At 40.5% G+C, this 15,200-nt stretch overlaps 1 protein-coding gene across 13 annotated transcripts in view; it reads right to left on the reverse strand.

Annotated features, from left to right (window-relative positions):
- GIGYF2 (GRB10 interacting GYF protein 2) overlaps positions 1–15,200 on the reverse strand; it is a 160,835-nt gene that overhangs the window by 50,462 nt on the left and 95,173 nt on the right. For 11 of the 13 annotated variants that reach the window (XR_010590378.1, XR_010590377.1, XM_065557013.1 and 8 more), the window contains 11 exons: positions 14,144–14,361; positions 13,890–14,052; positions 13,604–13,804; positions 13,096–13,286; positions 11,951–12,110; positions 8,553–8,719; positions 8,026–8,117; positions 6,839–6,946; positions 6,096–6,196; positions 5,142–5,242; positions 4,228–4,389 (listed from right to left, as the gene is read on the reverse strand). Coding sequence is in view for 11 of the 13 variants with exons in the window: in XM_008174961.4 (XP_008173183.1) it covers positions 4,228–4,389; positions 5,142–5,242; positions 6,096–6,196; positions 6,839–6,946; positions 8,026–8,117; positions 8,553–8,719; positions 11,951–12,110; positions 13,096–13,286; positions 13,604–13,804; positions 13,890–14,052; positions 14,144–14,361 (1,664 nt within the window). In the remaining 2 variants the exon portion in view is untranslated. The remainder of the gene's footprint in view (positions 1–4,227; positions 4,390–5,141; positions 5,243–6,095; positions 6,197–6,838; positions 6,947–8,025; positions 8,118–8,552; positions 8,720–11,950; positions 12,111–13,095; positions 13,287–13,603; positions 13,805–13,889; positions 14,053–14,143; positions 14,362–15,200) is intronic. The other 2 variants (XM_024111468.3, XM_042853481.2) reach the window with 1 other exon arrangement.

Here is a 15,200-nt window from a genome sequence, read left to right on the forward strand (position 1 = left end):
ATCCCTTCCATTAAGCTATGAAGACTTGAGACAACCAGGTAAAAAAAATCTACCCTGTGAGGAGACATGATAACAGAGTAGAAGGATCGCCAGCTGGGAAGCAGAGAGGTGCCCTAGATGCATGTGTAAAGATATGAACAGACTGCTTGTTGTGACGAGCTGTTGTCACCCCTAACAGGGCTGATATACCTACGTGTGTCAGTCAGTAAAATGGTTTGATTCACAGAACCTGAGTCTCACCTGAAATTGGTTAAAGGATTTTTGCTGTCTGAAGTAATGTAGACAAGTCATTGTGAACACCATTCATCTCTGGATGGAGAAAGCATCTCTTCCTGATATCCTCTTGACTACTGCTACTCTTTTCAGAAGAACTGAAAGTACAGTTCTAAAATGGAAAAAAACACCAAGATCGCTGATTCCTCTTACCAGAGTGATGGACCATTAAAAAGACTACTCTGATTGTAAAGAGTATTGATGCCAGTTTGGAGAGGTTTGTGTGGAGAACACAAGAAAAAGCCTTCAGTATTAAGCTGAGGTTCATTTTTAGAAATTGATGTTAATTTGTGGTTTTAGTCTTGAGACTGATTTATGGCTACAGGTAATATGCAAGTGAATAGATAAGTTCTCTATTTTCCAGTCGGATTTAGATTACTTGTCCTCTCAAAATGAAGGGGACAGGCCCTTCCTTATTTAAAAAAAGTTTAAACTGAAGCATGCACTTTGTAGGAATCTGCCAAAAAAGGAGTGACAAATTACACACCTTCTGCACTAAGCTCCAACAGGTTGATGGAAAGGCAGATCCTGGAATGAGACTCTCCCCCTTGACATGACAGGTTTCCCATGCGAGCTCCCCAGATAAAGTTTGCATCTATTGTAAATCTATTCAAAGGGTGGTTTGTGAGGGGCTTCTGCCAGCAGATATTTCCCAAGAATTTAAGAATATGCTTGTGAAGAATCAGAGATCTGCTCTCCTCCTGGTGGTCCCACTTGGGCAAAAGGTTGGTTTGCAGGTATCAAGGGAAGTACCATGCCAAAGAGAATTTTGATATTGGACATTTCCCTGCTAGCTAGGCTCATTTTTCTATTGGCAGTTATGGTCCTGCTTCTTCAACTGCACAAAGTTGGCTGAACCTAGTTTTGGAATGGTCAACCTAGACAAGAGAAAATGAAGTGTAACTGGACTACTAGATACCTGGAGGAGGTTAGAGTCATGTCCTCTTTAATGTAGGTCCCAAAAAGGAGGAGAAAAGTGTTCCATTTACAGAGGAAAATGAAATAGTTACACGGCGGCTCCTTGGCTGTAGGTCCAAATGAAACAAAATGTAAGGCTGCTTCCTTCAGCCAATGGTCCAGTGGACCAAAGCAAAAAGATAATTCTCACCATGGTAATGTCAGTTATTTCTCCAGTTATTCCTATTCACTAGCCAGGAGCTGATTAATGAATCTCCCAGGACAAGGGGAAACTAGAGAGGAGCTCTTCTTTCTTCCTAAGAACTTTTCGCACTCCCTGCTTCTGAAAGGCTGCTTCCTTTTTATGCCCCCCCCCACCCCAATTCAGGAGTCACAGCTGTCAAATCTTCCTCACAGCAGTTTGAATATTCAACAGCTGCCACCTCTTCTCTTCAAATCCGGCAACTGAGGCAGGACTGTGGAACATCTGAAGGGCAAGAGTCCTTAGTTTCACATATCTGCCCTTTGACACAAGAATCACACCAGTTTGGTGTGCAGTAGGAATAAATGAGCTTTTCTGAAAATGCTTTACAAAATCCCTCCATGGAAGAAGCCAGGAGATTTTTTGATTTAAAAAAGGAAGCTTTCCATACGGTATCAAGGTTCACTGATCAATTTTTCAACCTTGTCTGCTTTTGAAGTATCAAATATCTCAAACAGCTGCCCCAGATGCACTGAGAAAGTGATTAAGGGGTCACTGGCTTAGATCTCAGAACTTGTGAGCTGTTGCTAAGAATGCCTGAATTCTTGAAGGATTGATGAGGAATATGAATTTATTACATAAGATAAGGGCAGAGGGTTTAAGATTAAATCCAGGTAATCATTCTGAATACATTTCTAAAACAGGTCTGTTAGTAGTTCTGGCCCATACCTGACTGAAATGGCAAAATTTGCCATTAAGCAATAAGGCCTTGGACAGAATCTATACTGTTTCCATAAACAACAACAAACAACAAAATCTTACTTTACCCTTCCTGATGCAAAAATAGTCTTAACCAAGGACAATCACTCCCCACTGTTCCCATAAGAATTGCTAATTACGAAGCACTATGACACAGTTAATGTATTTATGGATACAAATAGGCTATACTCAATCTTAACTTACAAAACAAAAGTTAGGGCTTGTCTATGCAGTGGGGTAATGTGCTCTATGGGGGTATGAATGTTAAAGAGCATTAACATGCTGTATATTAATTGGCCCACGTAGACTCTGTTGATGCATTTGAACATATTGCTGTTTGAAACAGACTACATTAAAGCACACTAGTAAACCTTTAGTGCACACCAGCAGGGTTTACATGGACCAATTAATTCGCAATATGTTAGAGGAATTTAGAAATCACACCCATATAGAGCACATTACCCCCACTGTGTAGACAAGCACTCAGTGCGGTTTTGAAGGATCAGTTAGTAGTGAAGACATGTAAAAACTTAATGATTTGTAGTCCAAATTTATTATACTCCAAATACAATGGACTTTCCAAATATTTGATGTCTGCAGCCATATGCTATGGACTTCTTAAAGCCCTTAGGAAAATGAAAGTTTACTTAATCTAAATTAGGAAAAAAAAAACTAAAAAGAGCATATATGATGAAGTAGAAATAAGGAAGGGTGGAAGATGGAAGACTAGCGGTCATTCAGGGGAAGAGTAAAGCTTGTTTGAGTAACTTTCACATTGTATTTCCATTCCTTACAATGTCTTTTTTGAATGTAAAAACTATATCTGGGATTTCTAGGCTTTCCAAAGTTTTGTTTTTGTTTATCTGAACTGCAAAAATATAGACACACTTTCCAAAAATGTTATCTGCTCAGCCAGTTCAATGCAGATTTTTGCTTAGGTAATAATACTAATATAGTGTTTAACATTTTTAAAGCACAGTACAAACATGTTCACTAAGCACTGCAGCCTCCAGGTGAAGTAGGAAAAATGTCCTGATTTATAGAGGAGAAAACAAAATGCACAGAGAAGTTAAGTGACTTACCCAACATCACACAGATCAGATCAATAAACAGAACCCATGTCTCCAAACCCCAGTACTATACCTAATCCAATAGAATCCAATGCTCCCCAGTGTCATTTTTCCAAAGGAAACTTTTCACCCTCACAAATACAAGAGAACGGCCAATAATCTTTATCACCAGGCCTGTGTACTCTGTGGCAGCACCAGGTAAATTCAAAATATGACAATTTTATTCATTTTCTTATTTAATTCAGTAACAAAACTAGTAAAGTACAGCTGGACTCCGATTTTGTGAAATTAAATTCACTAGCCCATGTAAAGTCATTTGTAAACTAACTGGGATGTCAATATTCTGTGAAGAAAAGTGAATACGACAGCAGTGGTTAATTGTACATATTTCTAATCCCCAGCATGGGAGTTCAACTATGACAAGGTGAGTATAGATGTAACATAAAATTATAATTAGGGTGTCTCTTTTTCTATGTTTATTACTTTCATTTTGGGGGGTTGATTTTTTAGCATTTTTTGAGTTTTATGTAGATGTCCAAAAATCAGGGTTGATTGGGGTTTCCTCCTTGTATATACCGTAATGAGAAAGGTATATTGTATACATTGCTCATTACAGTAGTATATGCTGTACCGTAATCAATTAAAACCTAAACTCAGACACCCTAATTATGAGCCATTTTGGAGAATTACTACATAATCCGACACAGAATAAACCTACCTAACTCATGAACAAAAGCAGAACCCAATTTGAACTGGAACTGTCAAGAGACCCAAAAACCCAGTTCTGAAATCTCTGGCAAGTTTCTCATGCTAAGACGGAGTACTGAAAAGGAAATATATTTCAACAACATACCCATGGTAAAAATACTTCTTATAAACTGTCTTCACACATACTTTCTTATAAACTGTCTTCACACATACTTTTTAGAGATAAATCAGACCGCACAAGATTCTGGAGGTGGGTTTTCCTACAGAACTGCATTAATACTTATAGATTTAGTTTTAAACTGTGCTGAAAAACCTCACCTGCTTTCTTCGTGCCAGCTCCTCCTCTTCTCGTCGTTTCCTCTCTTCCTCCTGTTGCCTCCTAAGTAGCTCCTCTTGCTGTCTTCGAAGTTCCTCCTGTCTTTTTCTCTCTTCCTCTTCTCGTTTGGCCCTCATTTCCACTTCTCTCCTCTCCTGCTCTAGCTACAATTATATAAAATTACAATTAGATACAAGAAGAACAGGAGTACTTGTGGCACCTTAGAGACTAACAAATTTATTAGAGCATTAGATTAGATACAAGACTAGAGTAGGTAAAGCACTCCTACACCATTCTTTGCCGTGATTCCTGCTGACACTACAGTATCTTAAAAGATGGTGGATCAACACCATTCTTTGTTGGTGATTCCACCTGGGAATCACCTGGGCAGATTTGAGATGCCCCTATGGACTACATTCCTATAACGTTCTTTACAGTGATTTCTTGGGGGTCTACCACAACTTTTTATTCTCCAAATCAGTTCTCCTATGCCACTCCTTAAAACTATTCCTGAATTAAGAGGCTACGAAGAGTTGCTATGAGGTTACCCCCAAATAGTACATCCTACACCATTTTGTACCATGACTCATAAAAGGTACTAGAATATCTGTGAATGGCCCCAACAATTAGCACTCACTATTCCCTAAACCGACTCGTGCAAAAAGAGGTTTGGATTAAGACTAGCAGTGAGGTCTGACAGTTACTGCTCCTACCCACTTCTGACAGCAAAGGGGGAAGTTTAATTTGAATGTTTAGGTTTGACCCAACATTCAAAATAATCCCATTTTAAGACCCTTGAGAGATGTCTGGGAAAGTTTTATTCACAAGTATAAAAATATGACTATTAATTTAGAACATCAACAGGGTCCTTCTACAGTGTAACTCATTTTTTCCAGGATGAATGATAGTCTCTGACCTTCGCAGCTTTGGCCTTCTCGAGCTGCTGAAGTTGTTCTAGAGCAGGTCCCTGAGCTGCAGTATCAATGGGGAGATCCCAGACACTGCTTCCTTCCCAGACTGGAAAGCAAAGAAAAGTAAGACCATACAGACAACAGGATAATTAATATTCACAAGCAATAGTAAGCACACTAGCAGAAGCCAACTACAGAGGGAAGTCTTGTGTATTCTGGTTATTACACTGAAAACATAATGGTGTGCTGCACTCTTATAATTACGTTCAGTAAGAGGCCATACTTCCTTACTACCCCAGGAGCAAGGCCTGATCACCCCAACACTTTCCTGGGAGGCACAGGAGCACCAAGGTGAAGGGTCTAGGCTGGGCTTTACCACCAAATCCTGGACAAAATTAAGGGTACGTCTATACTTACCTCCGGGTTCGGCGGTAAGCAATCCATCTTCTGGGATCGATTTATCAGGACTTGTCTAGACGCAATAAATCGATCCCAGAAGTGCTCGCATCAATGCCGGTACTCTTGCTTCACGAGAAGAGTACACGGAGTCAACGGGGGAGCCTGCCTGCTGCGTGTGGACCCGCGGTAAGTACTTTGTAGTTCGAACTAAGGTACTTCGACTTCAGCTATGTTATTCACGTAGCTGAAGTTGCGTATATTAGTTCAAACTGGGGTATTAATGTGGACCAGCCCTTAGTTTGCTACATTTTTACTTCTCTTGGGCTGAAGATCTCTGGTGATGATGCACAGCTTTATCGCCTTGCCCGTTTTAGCCATTCAAAATGGAATTTATCTCGAGCATGAGATGAGTTGAAGACCTGTTTTTCATTTCTAATGGAAGCTGACATACCCAAACGCTGAACTCTCTCACTTCCAGCAAGTGTCAAAAAGAGATGCAATAGTTCAAAAGAAAGGCTCTGGTTCTGGACCTAGGGACTTTACTAGAAGTAGTCTCTTACCTGTGGGCTGAGAGGCTGTGGACTGAAGCTCCCAAATTGAGCTAGCATCCGGCACTGACACAGACCTTGTTACAGACGGCATCAGGTTCTGTTCAGATATTCTGTAGTACAAACAAGAAGATTCAACATGCCACTTCCAAAGACAGGTCTACTCTGAACACACAGTGAAAATTTTTAGTTCAGTAACATGTCATTGCATTTTCCTTCATTCCCCTCCCTATAAGCCTTTATTTAAGACAAAAACCTGATGCTGACAGTACTACGCAGAAAGTTCTCTCTTGTCTGAAGACTATTCAGTCAAGTGCTGGGTTAGTCTCCCAATATGATAATACAAACAGTAGTTCACAGGCTACCATTTTCAATGGCATCTGAAATTATAAAATTGACCTGCCTCTGCTAGTTGAATTCCAGCACATTGTGTGTCCTCATAACAGGGTTTTACCAATGCTGATCAGGACTTTGGTGACAATTTTCCCCATAACAGTGCCAAGCCAGGATTTCAACTGGAAGAGTCTTCTCGTTTTCCTAAGTCCTCTCCCAAATAGAAGCCATGGACAAAAAAGTATTCAATATCCATCAGCTTTTGTATAATTCACACCCACACTGCCTGGAAAAAAGTTGAACGCACAACCCTAGATATGACCAAGCAATTCTGAAACAGACACGCGTAGGCAACAGGAGAACATCACACTAACAACCACAGTCTAAGTTGGAGAGTAATGAGTCGAGGTCTGAACACTCACCTCATCTTCAGGGCCTGGAACTGTTGCAAGAGGAGAGCCAGTTGCTGCTGCTGCTGGGATGAGAGGGCTGCTTTTTGCTGCTGTGCCAACACCTGTGCATATTGTTGTCTTCAAAAGAGAAGCAGAGTCTCAATGGAATTTATTCACTGTATCTAAGTATGCAACATCCCACTTGTGGAAGTCCCACATTATCCTCAGTCTCCATCCAGTCTAATCCCCACTAATCCAATAAACCAATCTATATGTGCTCACACTGATTCCTGAAGGACACCACAAAATGGGATCTGAGAAGAGTTAGGGTATAAAAAAACCCACAGTTAACTGGCTTATGTGGGAAGAACAAAATTTCGTCCCTCTCACTTCCAACAATGCAATCTGACTATTCCTTTCCAATTCTATACTTTGTACCATTCCTACCTCCTTCTGCACTTCGCTTTCCCCAGAATTGATAGAGATAGCTCATATGCTAACCCTACTTTTGTAATTGTCCAGCTAGCTGTAAAATATCTAGTCATGTCCACGTTCCCATTATAATCACAGACCTCTTGACATTAGCAATCCTATATTAACAACCATCATTCAAAGATCATGAAACTGGCATATATCTTTAGCGCAATCAAAAAAGCTATCCGATCTTTAATTGCTTTCTTTACTCTAGCCTCCTCCCATACAAGTTGGTAGAAATGGGCCAGACCCCAGGGACTCCAATTCCCACCTCCCTGGGCAAAAACTGATATCAAGCTATAGTCTTCAACAGTTCCCCGCATCTCCAAGAAACAATGAGTCCACAGAGAAAAAGTGTGTTCTGCATGGGGTTTTCTATGTGCCTGACAACACCGAAAATGTTCTGTCCTACCTGACTCCAAATCCCCAAAACACAATTTGCAAGGAGGGTCAGGATTCATTTTGACCAGGCAAGTTGCTATATGAGGGAGGGAGGGAGGGAGGGAGAGAGGGAGAGCGAGCGAACATTGATCACCAGAGTAATTATGTACTGCTTAAGGAAGAAGACGACACCATAAAGTATGCCTTAGGTAGCTAGCTCTAGGTTGTAAGGCCACTGTTGTTGGAGTTGCACCATTCCCAGCCCTACTGCCCAGGGAAACAATGTCCAGAAGCTGAACCTGGCTTATTAAAACTGCAGAGCAGAACACAGCCACTAGTAGACCTCAGACTGGTGATCTTACTGTATCAAAAACTGCTGGTACTGGAGGTGCTGCATTTGGTACAGGGCCGTAAGTTCTTGTTGTCTAGTTAGTCGCTCCTGGTCCATCTCACCCTGTGTTTGGGAATAAGCCACTATTAACTGCGTGAATATTTACAACTTCTAATATTGCTCTCAACAGGTGATGGGAAGGACAAATAGTAAACCCATCAGTATGTAAAGATCAGAATGCATTTTGATCAAAACTTCTGACCATGCAAAAAATCATGCAGTAGTTGAAAAGGCAGAGATGCACAGTTTTTATCAAACATCAGGACTAAGCTCTAATGCCTCGATATAACAACACACATAAGTATATGCTTAAAATTAAGTGAAAGCAGTGATCCCTCCTCTCTCCTCCAAGAGCTGCTGTTTTCCGGAGGATTCCAAACTTGATGCTGAGAACACATGAACTTCCAAGATCAAGGATTTACGACAGTACTCAAAGAATAACATTTCTCATTTTAAAAAAAATCATTGTTTGACTTGTGATGATTGTCAAGTGCTTACCAGATGTGGAGGTGGTGCTGGACCTGGAGTGAAGGGAACCCTGCCCCACATTTTCATGATGTCTCCAAGTGGCTGGAAATTCTCATCACATGCTCTCTTTACTAACAGGGACATAGTAAAATACCCAGCCTGGAACCACTCTGCCATCTCCTGGTTACTGAAGGGACCTGCAATATCACCAGCCAATACATGAAGACACAAAAGTCAAGTTCGGTGTTCAGGGAACCAAGAGCATGGAACTCTTAAAATAGAAACAAAGCTAAATGTCAGTGGCTCCTGCCTTCCAAGTCCACCTTGCTCTATTGTTCTGAATGATTTATGGGACTGCACATTTATTCCAGATCCTAGATCTGTTCCTTCAAATAACAGAGTTAATTCAGCACTTCTGACAACAAAGGTAATGTGTATGATTTATATGGTGCAACTTGTACACCATTTTTCTGTATAATTTACACACTTTGGGATAATATTTTAGTAGCAGCAAGGTGAAGGAAAGGGAAAATTGCTTACCTTGTAATTCTGCTTCTCTGAAGATATTTTGTAAGATTCTTGCTCCTGGGTTTTAGCTTCTTAGCAGAAAACTGTCAGAATTCCCTCAGATCTGAAGACTATTTTATTTTTGAAAGTAATGGTGTAAAGAGGCAGGACCCCACCCACTGGAAGCGGTACTTCCCCCCCCACTCCACTGAACATTCCAGTCACTTCTTTCAAACGCAATGGAGACAAACCCTCACAAAATCATTAAAGATAGCCATCAGATCAAAAATATGTAGAGAAATACACCTGAAAAAAGGTAAGCTCCAACGTGAGGAGAGAACAGAGGGTTAGTAAGAATCCTGCAAGAGGATGTCTTCAGAGAAGCAGAACAACAGATTAAGTAATCTTCCCCTCTGTGGTGGATTCTCTCTCCTGTAGAATAAGAGCCATGAGGGACATCCCAAAAGAAAAACCACCTGAAAAGGTGGATAGTGTTCTTTTTTAGAGGCCAAATCCAAACAACAATGAATTATACTCAATGGTCCAGCTCTTCACCAGATTCCAATAGCCAATATGGCACAGCCTTCCACAGGAGCTCTTTTTCCAACTTCAGTCAAGGAGGAACTCCCAATCATTCGGAGGGCAACATGTACTTGTGGCAGTGGGTGGGGCAAGCAACATTCAAGCAGGGGCCTGAGTTGCATTCTGCTCCACTATCATGGACTTCATCGGTCTAAACACCTTTAGAAACTGGGGAACTCTTCCCATTTTGAGCTCAGACCCAGGAATGAGAACCCTGCGCAGTTCGCATTTTTTGAGAATATATTCACTCTTTGCTTAGAGTGCAAGCTCTTTGGGTCAGGGACTGATATTTTGTTGTACATATAGTGTCAAGCACAAATTAAGACAGATTGATGCCTCTAGGCTCTACCATATGAGCAAATGTAAAGGAAAAAATATTAATAAGCTCACCTGGGAAATTCCTTCCCTATACCCTTTATGTCCAGAAACTTCACAGAGGTGTTTCCTATCACCCCTAGAAGCTTGAAGGCAAGCAATACCTCTGACGCTGAGCCAGGCACAGACCACTCTTGGAAAAAATCTACCCAAAGTAGATAGTTTGCAAAATTGCACACAATAAATTAGGTTAGCTACTTACTTAAGCATTTGACTGAACTTTAGAGAATAAATGAATTATTCTATGGCTTTCCCAGTGTAATCTTGACAGGGTGGAATTGCTAGATATACAAGGTCCAAGAAAGGATTCCCAGGTAAGAATGTGCTTCTTCCTCTCTAGACCTTTGCATACTAATAGCCTGTACAGTAGAACGTTCATAAGAGTGAGCGGGATCCCTGGAAGGGAGAATTAACTAAACAACTCTGTACAAATTGCAAGCTTCTGAGACATGACCGGTTATTGAGATGCCTTTGGTATAACTATTGACAAAGGCTGCAGTGGCACAGAATGGGATAAAGTTAGAAAGGGAGTAGAAATTTTTAATGACCTGGTTGATACAGGCCCACTGGAGAGTTTGCCCACACAATACTAGCATGTCCTGGAGCTGCATTAAGAAGCTTACTATTGATCAAGATGTAGCTGACTTATGAATCAAGTCAGCAATTTTCAGTTGCAGGTCATTGGACATTAAGACATGATCTTTGGCTGTGTCCAGAGTTACTTTCAGTTGTTGCACCTTCAGTATTAGAAACAGATGGTTGTTCTCCACGTTGACCAGAAACTAGGGATGTAAAATGTTAACCGGTTAACCAATAAGCATCAGTTTTATTGGTAATGTATTCGATTAATGTTTAAACTCCGCTGTTTGCCCGCGCCCAGAGTCCAGGCAGCCAGGACCCTGTGTAAAACATGGGAACTAGTGGTACGGGTGTGCAGCACACATACACACCCGTACCACTAGTTCCCCACCTATGTTGTGAACTCCTTAATGGTTAAATGTTTAACCGGTTAAATTTTAAGTTTAAACTTTTCCTTTTTTTTTTTTTAAAATGCTGTTTACATCCCTACCAGAAATCCATGCTATTGTAGGAAGATTATGGTGGTTTAGTGCCCTGTATGAACTGTTTTCCTCAAGAGGTCTCCGATACATAGGTGCCCTACAATAGTCAAATGCCTATTTCCAACTCCCATGGGAGTGCCCCCAGCCTCATTCTTATTTTAGTAAAGACTCTGGGACTTGAAGCATTGCATGAGATAGTAGAAATGCAGGTAAATGGGATGACTCTCCCAATTGGGTTATATGCTGGTGTGTTAAATTTAAAATCTACTGATATCAGTAAATTCCTTACAGAGATTTCTTCTAATATGAACTTCTTTTTCCACCTCAAATATGTTGATCAATTTAGATCAAGTGCAGCTCTCACATCCCCATTTATCTTTTGGAAAATAAAGTACTTACACAATATTTCTTGTTTAATGGCATTGTTTCTACATCTTCAATACACAAATGATGGGAGATATCTTAACTCACTTTCAGGAGCTTGTCTGGGCACACTGATGTCAGGAAATCTATCTTGTGTGTGTCACAGCAAGTCTATTGAGTATTTTCCAATATTGACAGCTAAACATGCAAGTGTCTATAGATTGTCAGTCCCATGGTATCAGGAGGTCCAATTAGCTACTGACATGCAAGAGAACAAATCTTAAATTATCTTAACCTAAACTTACAGAAGAGTCTAATGAGCCATAAGGCAATCTACAGGGCATGGGATGTACTGGGTAAAGGGATAGCTCCTCTAAATCTCTCTCACTAGAGCTGTGAAATCCCTGCACCAATGGCTCTTCTCCCTACACAGTAGCACAGCTCTCTTTTGGTACATTTTTGGGGTTGAATACATTTGTTGTGAACTTCTCTTAACAGTTCTGTGACGCAAAAGAGGAAGTGGAAAGGGCACAGACCTACCCTGAATTTCTCCTTGAGGATCCTTGTAGTACCACTTTTGCATGGCTTCATGGAGTAATGGCATGGAGGAACCCTTTGCTCTGTGCTCTTGAAGTTTTGCTGCTAGTCTCTCATCATCCAATGCACTGTCCTGCAGATATGCCACCATTTTCTCTGCCTGCTGCAGTAGAGAGCAAGAGACATGTTAGAAAATACTGTATTACAATTAGTGCGCACACATGATGGCATAAGATGAAACTAACCAAATAGCTGGTGTCAATCACAAACTTCAGGACTAGAAAGCTCAAAACCCATATTTGGTGGGCTACAACGGGGTTAACAGACTGGAGAACTGCACCTTTAATAACGTACTCTACACCTCTACAACAACTCTATACAAGTCTCTCCAATGGCTTTAGAAACACTGAAGTCTCTCAGTAACCCTGTGAGTTAGATATTGTGCCCATTTTACATATGGATAAGCTGATCAAAGAGATATTGAAGGGATTTGCCCAATGGGTCTCCTACAACCAATGACAGAGTCAGGAACAGAACACAGAAATGGATATACTAGCATGGGAGAAGCTTCATCTACTACTAATCACTAGACTAGACTATGATCCCTTTTATTCAGCTGTTACAGAATGCCATTTATACATGACAAGGAAAACATGCCTATCTGAAACTTTTTCTTACATGATTTCTAAAATACTCCATCACATGATCTGGGCATACAGAAAGTCTACTTGTTATTGAAGGCTATGATACTTTGGTTAATTCATGATATATTACTGAATAGAATCTCTAGTAACAGATTATACTGGTGAGAGAGGGTTACTGATTGCCAGATCTATGACTTGACTTATGACATTTGCTAAAGGAATAAATTGTTACCTGAACTCCACTAGAAGCAAACAGTGCCGGAGGGAACCTCCAATATTAAGAAACTGAACTACATGCTTTGATTTTTTCTCAACATAATGACTACAGCACAGAAGTAACCTGAGTATGAAAGGACTTGAAAAACTATTGTCCACAAAGGACTTTACACTGCCCTATTTTTTTTTAAATAGTTCTATCAGAAACGGCTCATTCATTCAGTGTTCTTCCATTGTCTGATCTTCTGTAAAGAGAAGAGGAATTTTCAAAAATTAGAGAAATTCTACCTGCTCTAAGTGTTTGAGACCCTCTTCATCATCTGGATCAGCAAGAATGTTTCCCATGCCCGGAGCAGCTGAGACTGATGTCTGAACTGGCTTTAGAGCAGGATTTGTATTGGAAAGAGGAGGAGAAAGATGAACAGGAGAAACTGTAGCTGGAGAGATCTGTGGCAAAGGTTGAACAGCAGGAGTCAGATCTAGAGAAAGAATTAAAAGTGGGCCATGAAATTCCTCTGACATACAACATACATACAGCTCATAGGAAAATAGTTCTTACAAAGTTAAACATTTGAGAAAGATAACACACAGTAACCTGTAAGCACTAGAATAAAGCTCTCCCAGCCAATTTAATAAAAAGTGGAAGCACTTTCAACAAACCTTAAGAGAGCAGCTGATTAACTCTGCAAGTTTTCTGCTCCAAATACCCACTTTTGTCATCTCCCTGAAAATATAATCTAACCCCTACTCCCTCCCAGGGATACCACCAAACGTCATATGAATCTCAGTCTATTACCTTCTCCTCTACTGGGCACTTTGGATGGCGGAGTATTCACCATTTGATTCTCTTTATCTTCCATTTTTTCTGTTCGTTCTGGGACACACTCTTCCTTCCTCTCAAATAGACTGGCCTGTAGTGGTTCTTGTGGCTGGAGTTTTGGTGGAGTACCTGACTGGGTAGACGGCGAAGGTGCTCTGACTGCTTCTTCTGCTGCCTCTAACATTTGAAGGTTTTGGTTTAATTTAGGCGGTTGAAATTTAAGAATGCAGTGTTTTATGGATACCTAAGAAATCATTCTTACCTGCTGTTATTGTATCTCTTTTATCCCCCTCCCTCTTGGTAGTCTTTTCAAGCTCTTTGGCTTCTTCACCATGATCCCCTTCAGAGTCAGAAGGTTCCTCACCTTCTTCCACAGGTCGGAAATCCATTTCCTGTTCCTCGGGGATTGGCTCCTTCTGAACCTTCTATAGACACAAACACAAATAACTTTACAGACTACTTGCCACAACAGGAAATCTATTCACATCATATACAGGATGCAAGGAAGGTTCTCACCTTTAATGAGAGAAAAGCCCCAGATGAGTCAAATGTTCCCATTTCTTCTTCTGCATCTTCCAAGCACCATTCAGGGAGACTGTCCCTGTCATCTTCCATACTGCCACTGCCACACCGCACTCGTCGGTAACCCCGCTCATCATCCCGGTCTCGGAAATCAAATTCAAACCTTCGCCGTCTCTCCATAGGTTCTCGCCAGCCTGCAGAACGAGGACCGTCTAAAGGAGGGGGAACGTAACTTTACAAGACAGTCTCACGGGACAAAAACTTATTTGGAAGGGTGACAGGGTAGGGAAAAAGAGGACAAATTGTGACAAAAATTCAGAACACCACTACAGGGTACAATCCATCTGTCAATGGGCATTTTAAAGAAAAAATAGCTGGAGTTCTTAGAGTATTTCCCTTTATAAAGCCCCACATCTGAAGTCACTGTTAAAAAAAAAACAACAACAAAAAAACCAGTTAGCCTAAGAAGGCGTTGCACGTCATGGAACGTAGCCAAAGCACCAAAATGAGACCTACAAAATTAGGCATGATTTGATTCAGTAGGATAACTACACTAGCCATCAGTGACTGGTATATTTAAGGATGGAATGAAGAATGCTTCCTTTGCTCCCCCCACACCATTTTTCTTTATTTTCAATTTACAAATCCAGGAAATTTAAGGTAAACAATAGTCAGTGAAAATTAAGGTGGAGCTGTTAAAATTACATTTTAACAAGGAAATGCAAAGGGTAAGGCTCCAATATCGGCTCAGACACATTGCATATATAGTTTCTATTCCTATTTTTATGGTTAGATATATAGCTTAATATGCTCTGTTTATGTCTTAAAAACATATATTAGATGGGTTGTGCAATACAGTCAATTAATATTTTGACGCAACCTTTACAAGTACTTTGATATGCAAAAGTCTGTTCTATTTTATTTATGATTCTGATTTAAAGTAAAAGAGTTTTTAAAGAACTTAGAGCCTGTTCCCTCAGAACTTTGCATTCTGGATTAAAATCTCTAGAAATGCTTAAGCAAAAATGTAGATTCAATAAGTATGGATTAA

The sequence above is a fragment of the Chrysemys picta genome, chromosome 9, assembly GCF_011386835.1.
Source record: "Chrysemys picta bellii isolate R12L10 chromosome 9, ASM1138683v2, whole genome shotgun sequence".
In the NCBI taxonomy this organism is placed as follows: Eukaryota; Metazoa; Chordata; order Testudines; family Emydidae; genus Chrysemys; species Chrysemys picta.